This window comes from Maylandia zebra, linkage group LG22 (genome assembly GCF_041146795.1).
Source record: "Maylandia zebra isolate NMK-2024a linkage group LG22, Mzebra_GT3a, whole genome shotgun sequence".
In the NCBI taxonomy this organism is placed as follows: domain Eukaryota; kingdom Metazoa; phylum Chordata; class Actinopteri; order Cichliformes; family Cichlidae; genus Maylandia; species Maylandia zebra.
The window spans coordinates 28,825,512-28,842,022 of NC_135187.1; the positions used below are offsets into that span (position 1 = coordinate 28,825,512).

The 16,511-nt window shown below is 39.1% G+C and overlaps 1 protein-coding gene across 1 annotated transcript in view; it reads left to right on the top strand.

The window, feature by feature from the left end:
• The window catches only part of kcnk9 (potassium channel, subfamily K, member 9), a 54,396-nt gene extending 39,659 nt beyond the window's left edge, over positions 1-14,737 (top strand). The window contains exon 2 of the mRNA XM_004564373.3: positions 7,490-14,737. Coding sequence (XP_004564430.1) covers positions 7,490-8,367 — 878 coding nt within the window. The 3' untranslated portion in view covers positions 8,368-14,737. The remainder of the gene's footprint in view (positions 1-7,489) is intronic.
• The last annotated feature ends 1,774 nt before the right edge of the window (positions 14,738-16,511 follow it).

The following is a 16,511-nucleotide window of genomic DNA, read 5'->3' on the forward strand; positions in this document are numbered from 1 at the left end:
TGTATCTGTCTCATATTTGTCGTGAAACTGAATGAAAATGAAAAACACTGTTTTGGTAGATGATTGAGTCATACTAACATACTCCCAATAATATGTTTTATTGTCATCTAGATCACTGTATATATTGGGATGATTTGTACCTTATGAAGATCAGACTACTTCTGTACCCTAATGCAGGGGTGCAAATATGCACCTTTGTAAGTTATGTACTGATGTCATTACTGATTTCTATTCATTCACACTAGGAAATGAGCTGGTATTTGTGTAGTGCTTTTCTAGACTCCTTGACCTTTTATATTAGTGCTAAACCTTAGTACTGCTATGCTGCTGATTTACATGACATTTACAGAATGCAACCTGTCAGAAAGCATTATATGCTTTTATTTAGCTTGAATAAACAGTAAAATTTGAAAAACATTTTTTTTGTTTTGGCTCCTGATATTGAACCTTAAAATCTAGAAGAAAGTGTGCAAATATGATTTAGTTATTAATGTTCTTTTCCTTATAGCACTAACTTACTTCAACAGTCTCAGACGAAGATTTTATAGAGAGAAAACCAAACATCCTTATGAAGCAAGAGTAAAACAGTTGGCATTTTGTTAGCACATCCAATTCCAGGGGCAGAGAGAGGCAGACTTACATGACAGAGACACACAACGCTAACAGCATGCAGTTTTTAGAGTGTAAATATGCAGAGAGCATAGAAGAGAGATGCTGTGTGCATCGTGATGCCTATAGCGGCATAATTGAAGTGCTCTTCAGGGTCACCGGTCCTAACTTTAGGTTGTATCAAAAAGATAACTTAGAAAACCTTTTTTTTTAAAGACAGGCTGTGTGATTTCTAAACTCAAACTGAAGTTTTGAAGGTTACAGTGAGGAGATTAGGGCCAAATAGAACCTTTGAATAGAAGGTTTTCAAGATCATGTATATTTTATATATTATTTGTCACCGATAATAGTCACTCATTTCAAATGTTTTAAACTGGTAAAAGGTTTGGGCTGGAGGCAGATTTGCTCTTGTAAAAGATGCAAAATGCAGTAATATGCAATGCCTTCTTTGAAAAACAATTTATACAATGAAATGTCAAGCGTAAGCAAAGATGTGGTTTCTGACACTTCATGTTATTTAGCACCGGGTTTGCTGTTTGACAAGCCAGTGTGATTTGATCAGCACTCTCAACAACTCCTTTAATTTCAGATAAAAAGCCACTTGAAATGTACACTAACACGCTGCCTCGATGCATACTGTGAAACATGGATGGAAATGCACCATAGTGCCACGGCACTTGGTACACACATTAAAGTTCTGTATTATTTCTTTATTGTGGGAATTTTTAATTTGCTTGTTGCTTTATGGACCAGTATCTGCAAATCTAATTACATTTCCCCCCCATGAGAAAAGCGCTGTGGCGTTAATTAGCAAAACTGAACTAAGATGTCGAACAGTACACCTGCTGAACATCAGCACCCTGACAGCAAAGGCTCACAGAGACAATAGCATGGCTGGTGATTCGCAGACTAATTTCATCGTGGCTTGGTTGTAGAAAAAGGATGTAACATGAAAGCGCACTGATCTGCAGCTTTTACCTCCTCCCACTCCAGACGACACTGACGCGACTTTCAGGAGGCACTTTTGTGTCGTCGTGTTATCAAACATCCCACTACGGTTTGTTCAAACATTTCAAGACTGAGTCAACAGATGTGCAGTGATACAGAAAACGTGTTCATACTGAAATATTCTAGGAGAGACGCTAAGATCACACACAGAATACTGAGCTTCTTTGTTCTTCTTTTAACATGTTAGCAGATGTTCCTCGTGTACCCTGTTTATGGAAATGCTTTAAAATAGAAAGTGTGCTCCTGTTACTAAAGCAATGCAATCAGCTGCTACATAGGTTATTGCAACCCTGAAATTTTAAAACGTTTTAACGGATTCCTGTCTAGGAGATAATTTCTCAAAGATATTTTAATGAGTCATATCAAATCAACATTTTGCAAATATGCAGCATCTCACTGAATGGATTGTGAGTTCGTCTACGTTTCAGAGTCACTTTGTGCTCCAGGCTGATAAGGCCGGTGTGTTTTACAAACAAATCCCGCCTGCTGCAGCTCCAGTCTCGTCTTCCTCCCCTTGTGAAGTCCTGCAGAAACACAACCCTCCTTTTTCATAACACGTCTTAATATTTAATATTAGCGTGACCGGGCTCCTGTCCTATGCTTTTATCATTCATTAAAGTACGATTCTCTTTCTGCTGTGCTGCGCACAAACACATGCATTCACCTGTGCACACATGAGCACAAAGCACCTGTGCATGGCACAGGCTCAGCGTGGCAGAGCAAATATGTCTGTTCCCAAGACAACGAGAGATAATAGAGTCATTATAACAGGACAAACAGATTACACAGTGCAATGCTGTCACGGACTCCACACAGCCCATCAGCAACATCAAAGAAATACTTTAAGACAGTTGGATAGTTTATCCGACATTTCACAACTTTTTTTTTTTCGAGCTTGGAAATGGTTTTCGTGTGTGTCAGGAGTTACGCAGCAGGGACAAACTAGAAAAACGATAAGCTTTCCTGGATGCATCGTCTTATCAGTCCAAGATAGACGGCACCCAAGTGGATATTATTTGATACAATAAATGTCAGAGATGATTACTTTTACAAGTTAATATCCACTCTGTAGGTCTGTAGGTCATCTCTCTGAATCCCTGTAAAGCCCTGTTAATCTTCTGTTTATTGCCTTGGAAATGCAAGGACACTAATGAATGCTGGAGCAACGAGAGCTCCGACTGACAGGACATCACTGTGGATATGATTTTATTGCTTTTTGCTTTTTTTCCCTTTTAATATCATTAGTCTTATCACTAACAGGTCCACGTTTTTAATAGTACATTGCTTTCACCATCAGACTGACATTTAGGTGCTTATCTGTCCAGATTTAAATAATAAAAAAAGGAGAATCCACACGAGCCTTGTTGGCAGAAGTTGAACCAATACCTATCACACTTCAACAAGCCTGTGACAGGAAGCTCAAATGACTGAACAGAAGTAGTTTTTAGTTGGCATAATGTCTTCGAGTGCAGCCCATAATGCTGAAGGATCATCTGTGGACGACATTTGTGGTAATATACATACTCTGTCGAGTTGTAATCAAATGAAAGCTGTCACTTCTTCACAGCTGCTGCTGTAATTCATTACGTCCTAATTACTCGCTGAGAACAAATTTAAGCAATAAGAATCAATATCAATTAATTTGCTAATTTTGAGCAAGATTGGAAAAAGACAGATGGCTGGGTATACAAATCTGTCCTGAGATGTAATTAGAGTTGCCTAAGACTTTTGAGATGCCACAGGCATGTTTTTGCTATATTTTCCACATGACATTAACCCTGAAAAATATTTTTTCTCCTGCAATAATTAGTAAATAATATATGTATATGTATATGTATATGTATATAATAATCGCATGATTAAGCAGTTGCAGATCTGCATGATATATATTTGCATTAATACTATACCTGTGTCGAAATAAGTCTGCAGTAAAATTTATTTTCCTTTTTTTAAACGTATCTTTTTGTAGTCCATATTTAAAGTAATCACTGCTCATTGTTCAACAGATTCAGTCGGCTCATTTGCAGCAATACTTTATGCACACTCTTCCAACTTCACGGAAAGAATTTTCAAATAAGCTGTGCTGCAATGCAAAACAAACACCTACGCTCAGTGTTTTTACCCAAGTTTCCTGCTTCTAGATTTTACTCAGGAAGCTCAAATCCTTTTAAAGACGGAAATTCGAAATACTGGACTTTTATTTAACTAACAATACTGCCCCCACTTCCGTTTCATCATTAATGCCATTTAAGTTGGGAGGGGGATTAAATCGATTTAACCTGTTAAAACAATTTAAGCTGTCATAAAGTGAGAGGCTGTTGTCTGTTTCCTGTGAGTTTCACAATAGTCAGTAATACACATTCTTAAAGTGAAATTTATTGTAAGCAGTACTTTATTTTGAAAGAAGAAGCATGGCTGGTCTGGGCTCTCTGCAGTAAGGTTATGTTTAGGTGTGGTCTGTTGTTGTGCTGCAACATTATAGTACATCCTGCTTAGGGATGGGTATCGTTTAGGTTTTATCCGATACCGGTGCCAAATCGGTACTTTTGAAACGGTGCCGGTGCTCAAACGGTGCTCAAACCGGTGCTTAAAGAATGGAGAACACAAAATTGGTCCAAAAACCTCTCATGTTCAGCTGGTTTTTTGTAAAAAGATAACAATGTTAGCCTTTTCTGCAGCTATGGGGCATATATGGCATCACTCTTGGCTGGAAGCAGTGCTTAAACAATGGAAAAAAACACAAACTTTGTCCAAAAACCTCTCATGTTTAGCTGTTTTCCACTTTTTCTTTGGTCATTTTAGCCTTTTTGGCCAGGGTGAAGGGAGTATCTGCCATCAAACAAGAAGACAGACGCATGTAGCTATGATGATGTTTGCTAGTTCACTTTACATGCATTAATGTAATAACGTGGTTAGCCTACTCAACGTAAATTACACACGAACATTAAGCTACTCGCGCAGAGAAGAACGGCTGCTGCTGCATCATCATCCGTCATCATTTCTGCTACACTGGCAGGGCTAGGGGCCAGGACTCTCCTCTTCGGGGTTTTTGGGGGATATTGCTAACTCCGGGTCAGATAACAGGCAACCCACGCACAGTAGATGCGCTCGGTGTGAGGTCTCGCAGCAAGCTATCATACGGCGCATTTCTGGGCTTTTAAAAAAAACCGCTATGCGTCGCCAGGTGTTTCATCGGATTTGAGGTGTTACCTCCTTTGACAGTATCACAGTATCAGCTTAAAGCACTTGTTGCAGGCTGCTGAGTTTGCATATTTTGCTGTGAAGTACAGCCAGACTTTTGACCGCTTCGCCTTGGACATTTTAATCTGTAGCTCTGCTCTAAAAGTACGTACCTGGACCCGCCTACTATCCTCGGAAACGTAAAATTATTGGCTAGAAGTGTATCACAGCTCAGGAAAAAAAGGCACCGAAATAAAGCACCGAAATGTGCGCTGCTTTTCGGTCTGGTTACTACCGTTTATGTCAGAACCGGTGCCATCATGGCACCGGACACCGGTACCCATCCCTAATCCTGCTGCATATCGTGTGGGGAGCCAACACTTTTGCACTGTATGAGTTTGATTATCAGGCTCGGGGCGAATTGAAAAATCAAGATTAATGTATATATTATTTTGTTTAGTTATGGGAAAAGGGTTTGATTTCCCCCCAACTTTAGTTTACTCTCTCATTAATGAACAAGCAGCAGATCTCAGACGTCTCTGTGAAAAATTAGACAGCCACTTTAATGCCAGTGCTTGGCACCAGATATGATCTGTAATTGCTCTTTTGTCGCAGATACCGACAAAGCTGATGTGGATACTAATCCTCGCGTCGATTGCTATTACTTTTATTGTATCATCAAGAAGATCTATCACTGCTTCAAGCTGCTTAAGTCAAATGACACATACTGTAAGTGTGTCATGTAAGTGTAATCAGACAAGACGAATATGCAGGATTTCTGGTTTTAATCTCAAGCGGGGAAATTTGATGTGTATAACATATTATTGGGTTGAGTGGTTATATATTATTTTAGATTATTTAAAGCAAACTTAAACCTGTGTAATCAAGTTTGTGTTTTGTTTTTTGTTGTAAGGCAGGAGCACTTGTGGCTGTGGAACAGATTGGCAAATATCTGCTTGTTTGCATGTTTGGATTTATTTACGGTTGCATTGTTTTGCTAGTATCCACATCGCTTTTTCTCACATTTTGGTCTTCATCTTCTTATTAATTATTTAATTTATTTATTTATTAATTTGTATGGCTCAGTGCTCCACTTTGCCAACCCACTTGCTGTGGAATTTTTTAGATTGTACCCAAAAAAGCTACATAAAAGAGCGGTTGAAGCTAGAGTATGCTAACAATAAAACCGAAATAATAAACTAAAAAAAACCCCCAAAAGATACATAAATCCAATGAGAGCTATTGATTGGTTGAGAACCATAAATCAAACTAATCAGCTAGGTTAGCAAGGTGTTTTCATAAACTCACTGTAATAATAAATGCAATGCGAATTTTAGCTAGCAAAGATAGGCTAGGCTTAGAATAGGCTTAAAACATGCTGACGCTTGATAAAGCATAACTGAATAAATAATTAAAGAATGACATATTAAAAAATTTACCACCAGCAGTGGTCTTATCAATTGGCATTTGAAACCAAGAATATTTGCTGTGAACCTGTTTATTTCTGGTGTAAAAGTGATCATTTTGCCAGAGGGATCGGTTGTCATTAGCTCCCTTTTGGAGTTAGCCTCAGTTTGAAGAACTTTAACTTTCAGCACCATACTGGCTGTTTTTTATAGCATGGGAGGTTGCTGTTTAGTGATAATTTAATTCTAATTTCTTAAGTGCACTCGGCTCCTTTCATATTACGCGCAAAAATAATAACAGTGCAGTTTGGAAAAAAAAAATTCAACCACTTAAACTCTGCCATAGGATAAGGCAACATTTGAAATCTTGCTTAATGCATTTCTTTAAAGTCCACTAATGAAACCTCAGGTCAGGAACACACATTGCATATGGAAATATAAATGCTTCGATTGCAAATCAGATTGATCCAGCCAAGTTTGCTTTCAGCCTTAGCTAAACACATGCCTGTGTGGGTGGACGGGCATATGGGAAAAGACAGAATCACAATTCAAATTCAAAACACAGAACATTAAATGTTTTTTTATGTATACAGTACACCAAAAATATTATGTCTCTGTTTGAAGGTCAGTTGTTGAAGCGATACACATGCCAACTGATGGTGGGTGTATCTTGGCTAGGACTTTGGTGTTTAATACTTGCAGCTAAAGGCTTTGCTAGAGGAGAGATAATCAATATGACGCTCTACAAGTTTCATTCATATTGCAGTCTATGAAGTAACATTCAATTACAATTCATGCACTTAAAATCAATTACACTTCATTTAGAAACCCAGTTGAATATGGTGTATCAATCCTATTGTTTGCCCCACAGGTTGATTTCCAATAGTCTGTTTGTGTGTGAGTCAGCAGCTTGTGGTCTAAAGATAAAGTCTAATTAAGCTAAAAGCTTCACTGGCTCCCCCATGACTCTTTTCCAATCCTTCGTCCAAACTGTTTTACCTCGCCGGAAACTTCAGACTAATTGGACGTCCCTCCTGCCATAATCTTTGAGCCCAAATAAGATTAATGAGCAGACGCATTTCTGTGGCATGTGCCTATTCAATACCTCTTTTGGCACTGCTTGCAGACTCTTTAGAAGATTTCTTGCTTGGTCATGTTTGTCAACAAAAGCTGATCTGGGGCTTTTTGAGTATACAGTTACAATAGCACTGGTGGCATCAAAACCAGCCCGGACTTGACGTCTTTCCGCATCACTAATTTCTGCTGTCTTTCTGCTCTCTTCTCAGGCTACGGGCACGCGGCGCCAGGGACCGATGCAGGAAAGGCCTTTTGCATGTTTTACGCCGTCCTGGGAATCCCTTTGACTCTTGTCATGTTTCAAAGCCTGGGCGAGAGGATGAACACTTTTGTCAAGTACCTTCTGAAACGCATCAAGAAGTGCTGCGGCATGCGCATCACTGATGTGTCCATGGAGAACATGGTGACGGTGGGATTTTTCTCCTGCATTGGCACGTTGTGCATCGGGGCCGCTGCATTCTCCCATTATGAGGACTGGAGCTTCTTCCAGTCTTACTATTATTGCTTCATCACATTAACAACTATTGGCTTTGGGGACTTTGTGGCCCTTCAAAAGAATCGGGCCCTCCAGAAGAAACCCCTTTATGTGGCCTTTAGCTTCATGTACATCCTGGTGGGCCTTACGGTCATCGGGGCCTTCCTCAATCTAGTGGTGCTCCGTTTCCTGACTATGAATAGTGAGGATGAGCGGCGGGATGCCGAGGAACGGGCCTCACTCGCCGGCAATCGGAACAGCATGATCATCCACATCCAAGATGAATCGCTGCACCGGGCACGGCGGCGACGGGAGCCATACCACGCAGAAGTGACTGATCTGCAGTCAGTGTGCTCCTGTATGCACTATCACTCGCATGACAGCCCTAGCCCGGGGATGGGAGGCCTGGGCTGTGCCTTTTCCCACAAGAACTCATTCAGCTCACAGCTGAACCCCAACCAGTACTTTCACTCGGTTTCCTATAGGATTGAGGAGATCTCGCCCAGCACCTTGAAAAACAGCTTCTTCCCTTCGCCCATCAGCTCGGTGTCTCCAGGCCTTCACAGCTTCACAGACAATCACCAGCTCATGAGGAGAAGGAAATCTATCTAGACCCCAACAACCACAGGACCATAAGTTTTATACACAAGGTCAAACATTTCCAATGCTGCTCCTTTACCAAATCTTATTTCAGCACTTTTTCCCTCCAGTTTGGTTGTATGAAATCGAAGTATTCTTGGGAAACTATTCAAGAACAGCAGGCGCGGACACAAGGGGATGCAAAGCATGAAGCATGGATGTCTATTTTTTCAAGAGATTGCTCCATTTAAGAACCAAACAACACAAACTGCAAGACTTTTCCTTATTACAGATTTACACTACAGAAATTGATATATTAACCTTTGGTTACATACCAAATGATGCACACTGGGGGAAATGCTATTTTTCAAAGGGAGTTGTTTCACCATAACTTGAAGCAGCATTTACCGTTATGTATGTTTCCATTGCCTCACTGCAGACAGAGAATTTAAAGTGACTTAAAGCATCAGGTATTGTTTTCTATAAGCAATCATGTATTTAAACGGATTCACGACACATCAAGCCAAAATACTGTTGCCAATATTAGCATGTGCATTAGCTGTCATTTAATAGTATGCCATGGTTTTTGTGACATTGTTTGCGTCTCTTTTCCAGAACATTTGTGTGAAAGGCATCTGTTTGTCTTTGATCAGAAAGGATCATGCTGCGGTTATTGATATTTCCTCCTGTTCTAGAAACATCAGATCTGGCCATAAAAGCTTTATTTTCACACACACACAAATCAGCCCTCAGTTCTTTTCCATTTAGACAGACTTTCCACTTTTGGGGTCTAACGTACCCAGAGTCTGATAATGATTTTTCCCTCCCGCTGACATTCATGCTAAATATGAGTTCAGTTAAAGTGCAGAGGCTTCTCTCTGCATTCATGATTTTGCGCAGATAATTAGCATTCAAATATGGTTAAAAATGTTTTTAAAGGCAGGTTTTTGTAGTAGGAGTTGCCTTAATGGATAACAATCCAGTGCAGCCACAAACTGTGTAACAAATTGATGATTCAGTGCTTTGGCTTCCAGCCATTTGGAGGGCACACATAAAACTGATTCTAAAAAAATATTGCTCAATTTACTAAAGATGCAGCACAATTTCAGACTCTTAGTCTCTCATATGGCTCAATACCCGGAAACAACTGACTCTTATGTTTTCCATAATGAAACCTATCTTTCATTTGACCTCGAATGGTGACTTTTTTACAAATTCTAACGCTAAAACATAAAAATAAAAGTTACCCCTAATAACATCACTCTGACATCAGCAGGGTTGTTTTTCTATACCTCGAAAAGCTTCATGAGCACCATAAGATCATAGACTCTAAATAGAAGATGGGAAAATTCACGATGACATCACCCTTTTTTTTAATGAGACATCAGCAATGTGCAAAGTATACCTTGCTTTATCATTTGTTTTTCTATAAATGAAACCACATTTGATAAAATAATGATCATGTTAAACTATTGAGATCCTAAGCTCAAGACAACCTTTACTGAGATCATAAATCAGCAGTAAGTTCATTTTTACGTGAACTTCACAGAGTCCTTTTTGCAACCAGAGGAGTCAGCACCCCCTGTCGATATTTGGAAGTAATGGCCAGCTTTTATTTTCAGTCTCTTAATGGCAAGTAAACTGGAGCATTATGGGAAATGTCGGTCACAACTATCAAGATGGGGATCTATGAGTTAAGCTGAGAAAAGATCATTTATAGGATGTTTGAAAATCACAAATTAAGTCAGATTAATGAAGCTGGCATTACCGTGCCGTGATGTTGATGAGTGTAAGCGGACCCAGAGGGTGGAATTTTTGATAAGTGCAATTAAATTACTCCATCTGAATTTAGAAGCAGTGTATGTTTAATTACAGACACATATGAGCATGCTCCAAAGCCCTGAATAGTACATGATGCATGCCTGTAGCAGCTAACCCTGAGCGTGCTTCTGAAACCTGCACAAATGTAACCACGTAGGACTGAGAGCCCGAGTGCAAACAGTGACGGGGAGGCATGCAGATCTGAACTGACAACTCTTGAGATCTGGATACACTTTGGAGCCATTAGGGAAACACGAGGTGATAAACACATCAACAAGGAGGGAAAAGCTGAATAGTGAGAATGAATTAATAGGAGGGGACAGCTCAAGATTGTGAATAAGGCAAGCTTGATAACACCAGGATGATCCTTTCACTCTCAGTAAAATAACAGTAGAAGAAAATGGAGAGGGAGGATTCTTTTGTTGTCGAAAGGCTGATCTGAGGAAGTGCATGAACTTCAATGGGCAGATCGATTTTTTCCATTATAACTATGTTAATTACAAACAATTAAGAATGATTTACCAAATAATGAACATTACTTTTGATAAATCCCAGCAGTTATTTACCTCGCTTTATGACTTTTAATTCAAAAAAAGAAAAAAAAAGATTTAAATTTTCAATGAAACCCCCTTTTTCTTGATTTCCTGTAGGTGATGAATGCAATCCAAGAAGTCCAAGCGCACAGGCCAAACAAACCGATGTACATATCAAATTCTCATTTTGAAATTTTCAGAGAAATGCAACTTAGAAACATCATCTCCCTGACGCCTGTGTCTTGCCATGAGGCTAAGAAATACTTGATTAACTCTGGATGTTCATGTTGATTACCAGCCTGTTTTTAAGGTCCAATTCACATGTGTTTAAATTTCCATCATGTAAATTAGTCAGGATTGAAAATGCATTTTAACATGCAAATGTAAATTTAAGTGTATATTCTTTGTAAAGTATGGAGCAGGATGGCGAGAATTTTTTTTTAAGTTGCACAGGCCTGGGAGCCTTTTTATTCCCATAGCAGGTTATGTCATGTAAAAATCAATGAATACTCCTGGAAACCTGGTAAAACTTCTGCACTTTAACTTTCAAGTTAAAGCGTGACCTTCAGTATTCTCTGCAGCCTTGTGTTTAACAGGCTTTTATTAATTTCCTGGGTAGCTGAGCATGCCTCACAAGGTGAATGCCATTCTGTTTGGGCAAACGGTAAAAAGCTATGGATCCTATTCAGTCGTGACAAACATAGGCATGGAGTCTAAGAGAAGCCCTAAAAGCATTGTTTCATTATTGGAACTTTACTGGCTTTTAAACATTTTGTACAGCATATTTAGATAACAATCTTTGGAATAAAAAAACAAGCCTTTTCATGGCTGAGATGCATATGTATTTTTACACATCAGCATATGTGCCTTGAAGAAACAGCAGTCAGTGTTTCTGTTAAAGTGGGCACATTTCAACAGCAGATCTGTTTGTACGTTACCAAATCTATTGTTAGACTATAGCAGTCTGGCTTCGGGCTAACAATAGAGCAGATGCGGTTACATAGAGACAGATTTCAGTCCTGATAAGTCGTATGATGATAAGGAAATCAACATCTGAACCCCACCACGCAGAGTCAGGCACTCACTCATTGACAAAGCAGACTGAATCACTTCCTAACTTTTAAAAGACACAATCATCTCATAATGGTTCAAAAGATTATTGTGGTGTATAGCAGCTTGGGTATCCTTCTCATAATGCTGGGTCGCTACTCCTCAGTAATAGTAACACTGTGCTTTCAGAGATAATTGCTGAGCTTTGCCACAACCTCCCACAATGAAGTCAGATGGTGCAAGAAACACAAGGAGTGTGATTATTTGACAGGTTTAAAGGATATAACATGGAAAGTTCAACATAACCCACAACAGGCCACAACCACAGAAAACTTATAGTATTAATTAAAAACACTACCCATAGCCAATGCTTCCCCTCAGCCTCCTAGAAGACACAACTATGCTAGCAGTTTTTAGAATCCTACGTCACCTTACTATCAAGTTGAGATTTTCAGAAAACTTGACGTCTGACTTTTGGGGTTGAGGTCACTGAGATTCAGATTCGGCTGAGATTTTTTTTTAGTAAATACACCTATGGCATCAATTTTTACCTCATTCACAAACTTAGGTGTTCACGCCATCTGCTCGCCCACACAGCAGGGTAATGACAATACCCCGAAAGCCTTTTACGGCTAAGGGGTAAATACTGACGCAAAGCTGATACAGCCTATTTTCGAAGCTGCATCAGCTATTTTTTGTGAACTTGAAAGAATCAGCTGACATTATCAACTTAAAACCATATTTAGCTATGTTTGGTAGCATGTGGGTACTTCAATTAGCTAATGCTGCAGCCACTCAGTGGTTAGAGATGGCGACATGACAAATTGATTGTGACTGTGTGCAACCAAGTCCGCGACCACTTGAAGTGAGATGCCATCTTTAAAGCGACCCTGATGTATCAGCAATAACATGGAGCTCTTGTTCTTGTTGCTATCAGTCTGCAATTGAATGGGGTCAAGCTGGTAACTACATACCAACATCTGTTTGTGATAATATAGAAATAAACTGATAAAATGATAAATTGTCATTTTACTGCAAAATACAAAATCGCCTTGTAACTGAAAGTGGCCCCCAGGCTAACACAGGTTAGGTAACCAGCTGGTTGCTGCAACTACTTTCAATTGATTGACAAACACAATCACAGAGTAACCACGTATTTTTCCTAGTCTCAATTAGGGTGGCCTCAATGAGGCGTCACTGAGCTATAAGAGGCAAGCTAAAACACACAAACCCTGCAGTCAACGTTGAGAGTCAGGAGCGTCAGTTTTAAGCTAACAGCTACTTAATATCTTTGTACATTGCCAATGAAAAAGGATATGTTGTGAGAAAGATTCTCCAGTAAACATGTTTAACATTACAGTTGGAGTCATGTATAGATCAATAGATCTACTGATCTATACAAAAGAACAATATTTACTCTTTCCCAAGATAAATATGCAGCTCCCAAGGTTTCTTGGATGTTATCACCTTAAGAACTTTGCTTGCTGTTTGATGCTTGGCAGATAGATTTCTAGCTAAAGAGCGTTGAGACAAGAGCAGGGCCAGAAAATCAGCCATCCAAAATGCACAAACAAACTTAGCTTAGGGTGATGATGATTCATGATTCTTACTCCAAGTCCCCCGTTTTCTTTTTGTGGTTGTTGTTGTTTTCCCCCATTTTACTTAGTCATATAATCCCAATCAACCAAGGAAGCGGATGATGGAATTCCAGCTTAATGTCACAAAAATATATAAGGTCAGATAGTGAGACAGCTGTATGCATCATTGATTTTGATCTCTTTGGGGGATTTGTTGATAATATGAAACCTTAATATAGGTCAAGGTTATCTGAATGTACTTGAAGAGTACACTGACGAGAAAACAACTGTTCTTTTTGGACTTTGTTGTTGAGACGTTTCAGTGCTTCCTCCTCTCACCTGTTACTCTGAGAATGCAGTACACCAGAATGATCGTTACCATTATCGAGATCTATCATTACCAGAACACTGATAGGGTTAACCAAATATCTGCGCTCACTAAGTGATCAGTGGCATCTGCTTTGCTTCCACTTTCACAGTAAAACCTTTCCAAGCAGCATTTCTGGGGAATGTATCAGCCATAATGGATCATTTTATTTTTTTTTATTTTTGAATGGAAGAAGCAAACAAATTAACTCATTTAATCTTCATGAGCAGCAAGTCAGATCGTTTTTCATCCCCCTCCCACACGCGTTCATATTACTCTGATTTTTCAACCACCACGTCACATGTCACGCTGATGGTCCTCGACTGAATGTTACTCTGTAACAGATGCAGACGGCACGGAGAAACAGCCGCACACGCCATTGCTCTCACCAGACAAACACGGCTGCATATTGTCTTCTGCCACGTGGGGTCATACGATACGGAGGTGATTTGATTCCCGTTGGTCATTGGCTGCTGCTTCTTTTTACGGCATCCCGTATGTGGCCATGCTTGGCTTCCAGGTGTTCCTTACTGCATGTGGCAGTATGTGCAGGCCATTTCTCTGTCAACAGTGCCATGTTTATCTACGACAGGGACAAAGAGACACAAATTGCACTACTATCTGTGTAATAATAGAAAATGTGTTCCATAACTTCTATTTGTGAAATATCCTTTGCAATAGGTTCTTCTGTAGGTCTGATGAACAAAAAAATACCATGTACCATATTCCTTACAGGAGATTATAGCCCATCTTGCTGGTAATCATGTGGTTTGAGGCCACTGACGTCCTCTGTTGCAATTTTGAAACTGATGTCTGTACAGTGCTCTCTGGTGTGGCTCTCTTTTCAACATTTAGAGAAGAGATCGTTGAGATTTGTTCAGAGTGCAATGAACATTTTACATAACATTTTACATTTGTATGTTTTCTTTTTTCTTTCTTTCCTTTTTTTTTGGTGAGTGTGTGTGCATGATTTGGTGTGGGTGACTCACTGGGTTTGAACAGCCTGGGTGAAGCCATAACACACTTGAATAAAAATGATGAGCCTCCTTCTGAAAGCCTCTGTCTTCTTGTAAGTGCTTAACATCTCCAACTTTGAAGTCATTTTACCAAAATCCAAGAAGAGTTTTTCATTTCGAGAACAAAATCCAGTCCGGGGAGTTTCATTGTTACATATTCATTAAACAGCTGCAGGCAAGTTTATCAAACTCATTTGTGATCAGTTTTTCTCAAAATTTATAACATGTTGTTGATTTATCTTTTAAGAGAAAGTTTAGAGAAGGTTCTAAGCCAGAAGCAACCAAAGTATTTGGTTAAAAAAAATTAAGAATTAAAACTATGAAGAGAGAGGTCTTAAGTACTTGGGTGGTCAGGCAAGGATCAGAGCAAATCTCAGCTGCAGGAGAAAATAAATGATAATTGTATGCAAACCAAATCACCATGCCCGTGCTTAAAATATTTAAGTTTTACTTTATTTCCGTAAGTGTCCATGTTAAAGGGATTATATTAACCTATTGAGAAATATGCTCATTCAGTTTCTTCCTGATGAGATTATTGATATCACTTCCAGGACTGCTTAAAGCTGAATAATAGCTTAATTTATTATAAAAACGAAAACCATGGGGAAAAACTAGCCGTCCAAATTTGTGCATTTTAGAAAACAAATGAGTAGAAACAAAGATACTTAGCAAGAATATTTAAGGTTATGTGCTTTTTTATTGAGATTTAGAGGTGTTCCAAGGTCAGCTTTGCATAGAGCCTAACTGGCTATTTGACATTGTTTCCAGTTCCTATGACAAGAAAGCAAAAAAGGACACTGCAATGAAAAGATGATGGTAATTTCCATTCTTCAGTTATTCATGTTTGGTGGTATGGTTTTGCTTTAGGTTAGACACATGTGAGGGACCAAGCAGCAAAAGCATAGAAGACACAGGAAACATGTCTTCAGAAATGGGCTTTTAAAATTTTTTTTAACCCCCACAATAAGTTCAGAAAGACAAAGTTCAAAATATAATTAGTAGACCCATAAGAGAGGTCAACTAAATATAACTCTAATAAAAAAGTAACTTCCAGAAGCTTAAACAAACAAAGTAGACACAACTTAACTGGCAACCTAGCCTAAACACAAAGACACAGGAGGGTCACCTTTGTAGTGGTTTGGCCAAACCATTTACACACAATAGGGGGAAACAAAAACAAACACCAATCCTAACTAAGCACAAAATAACATAACTATTCTAAAAAACCCCTGTTTCTAACAAGCACTTGGTTGGTCCGAAACAAACCAGGATAATATAACAGAAACATTTGGTTCTATGTGATTACTGGCTAGTTTCTGTTGGCAGCCTAGATGCTGCATCCTGGACCAGTTGACAACCAAGAGAGGACTGAGAAATACAAAAGACAAGTATGTGTCTTGTCAAGACAGGAGAAAATTGAAGTGCGCACTCAAATTTCCAGTTTCAAAATTCAGACAGCAGTCAAAAATAACACCAAGATTCTTTATAGAGAACAAAAGCCTCAGTTTTATCAGAGTTGAGTTCGAGGAAATTTAAACACTTCCAATTAGTGATAGCATAAAAACATGAGCTGAGGTAGGAGAAGCTGTTGAGATGGTAGGAAATGGTAGGAAATTCCTTTAAAACTGTAAAGTATATCACCCAAAGACAACACATATATAGGAAACAGAATGGTGTCCAAGGACTGAGCCTTGAGGGACTCCACAAAGGAGAAGTCACATTTGTTTAAATATAAATTCTGAACTGTCTGTTAGATAAGTACGATGAAAACTATTTAAGAGCCAGAGACGCCTGGGACTTAACCTTTTAGTAA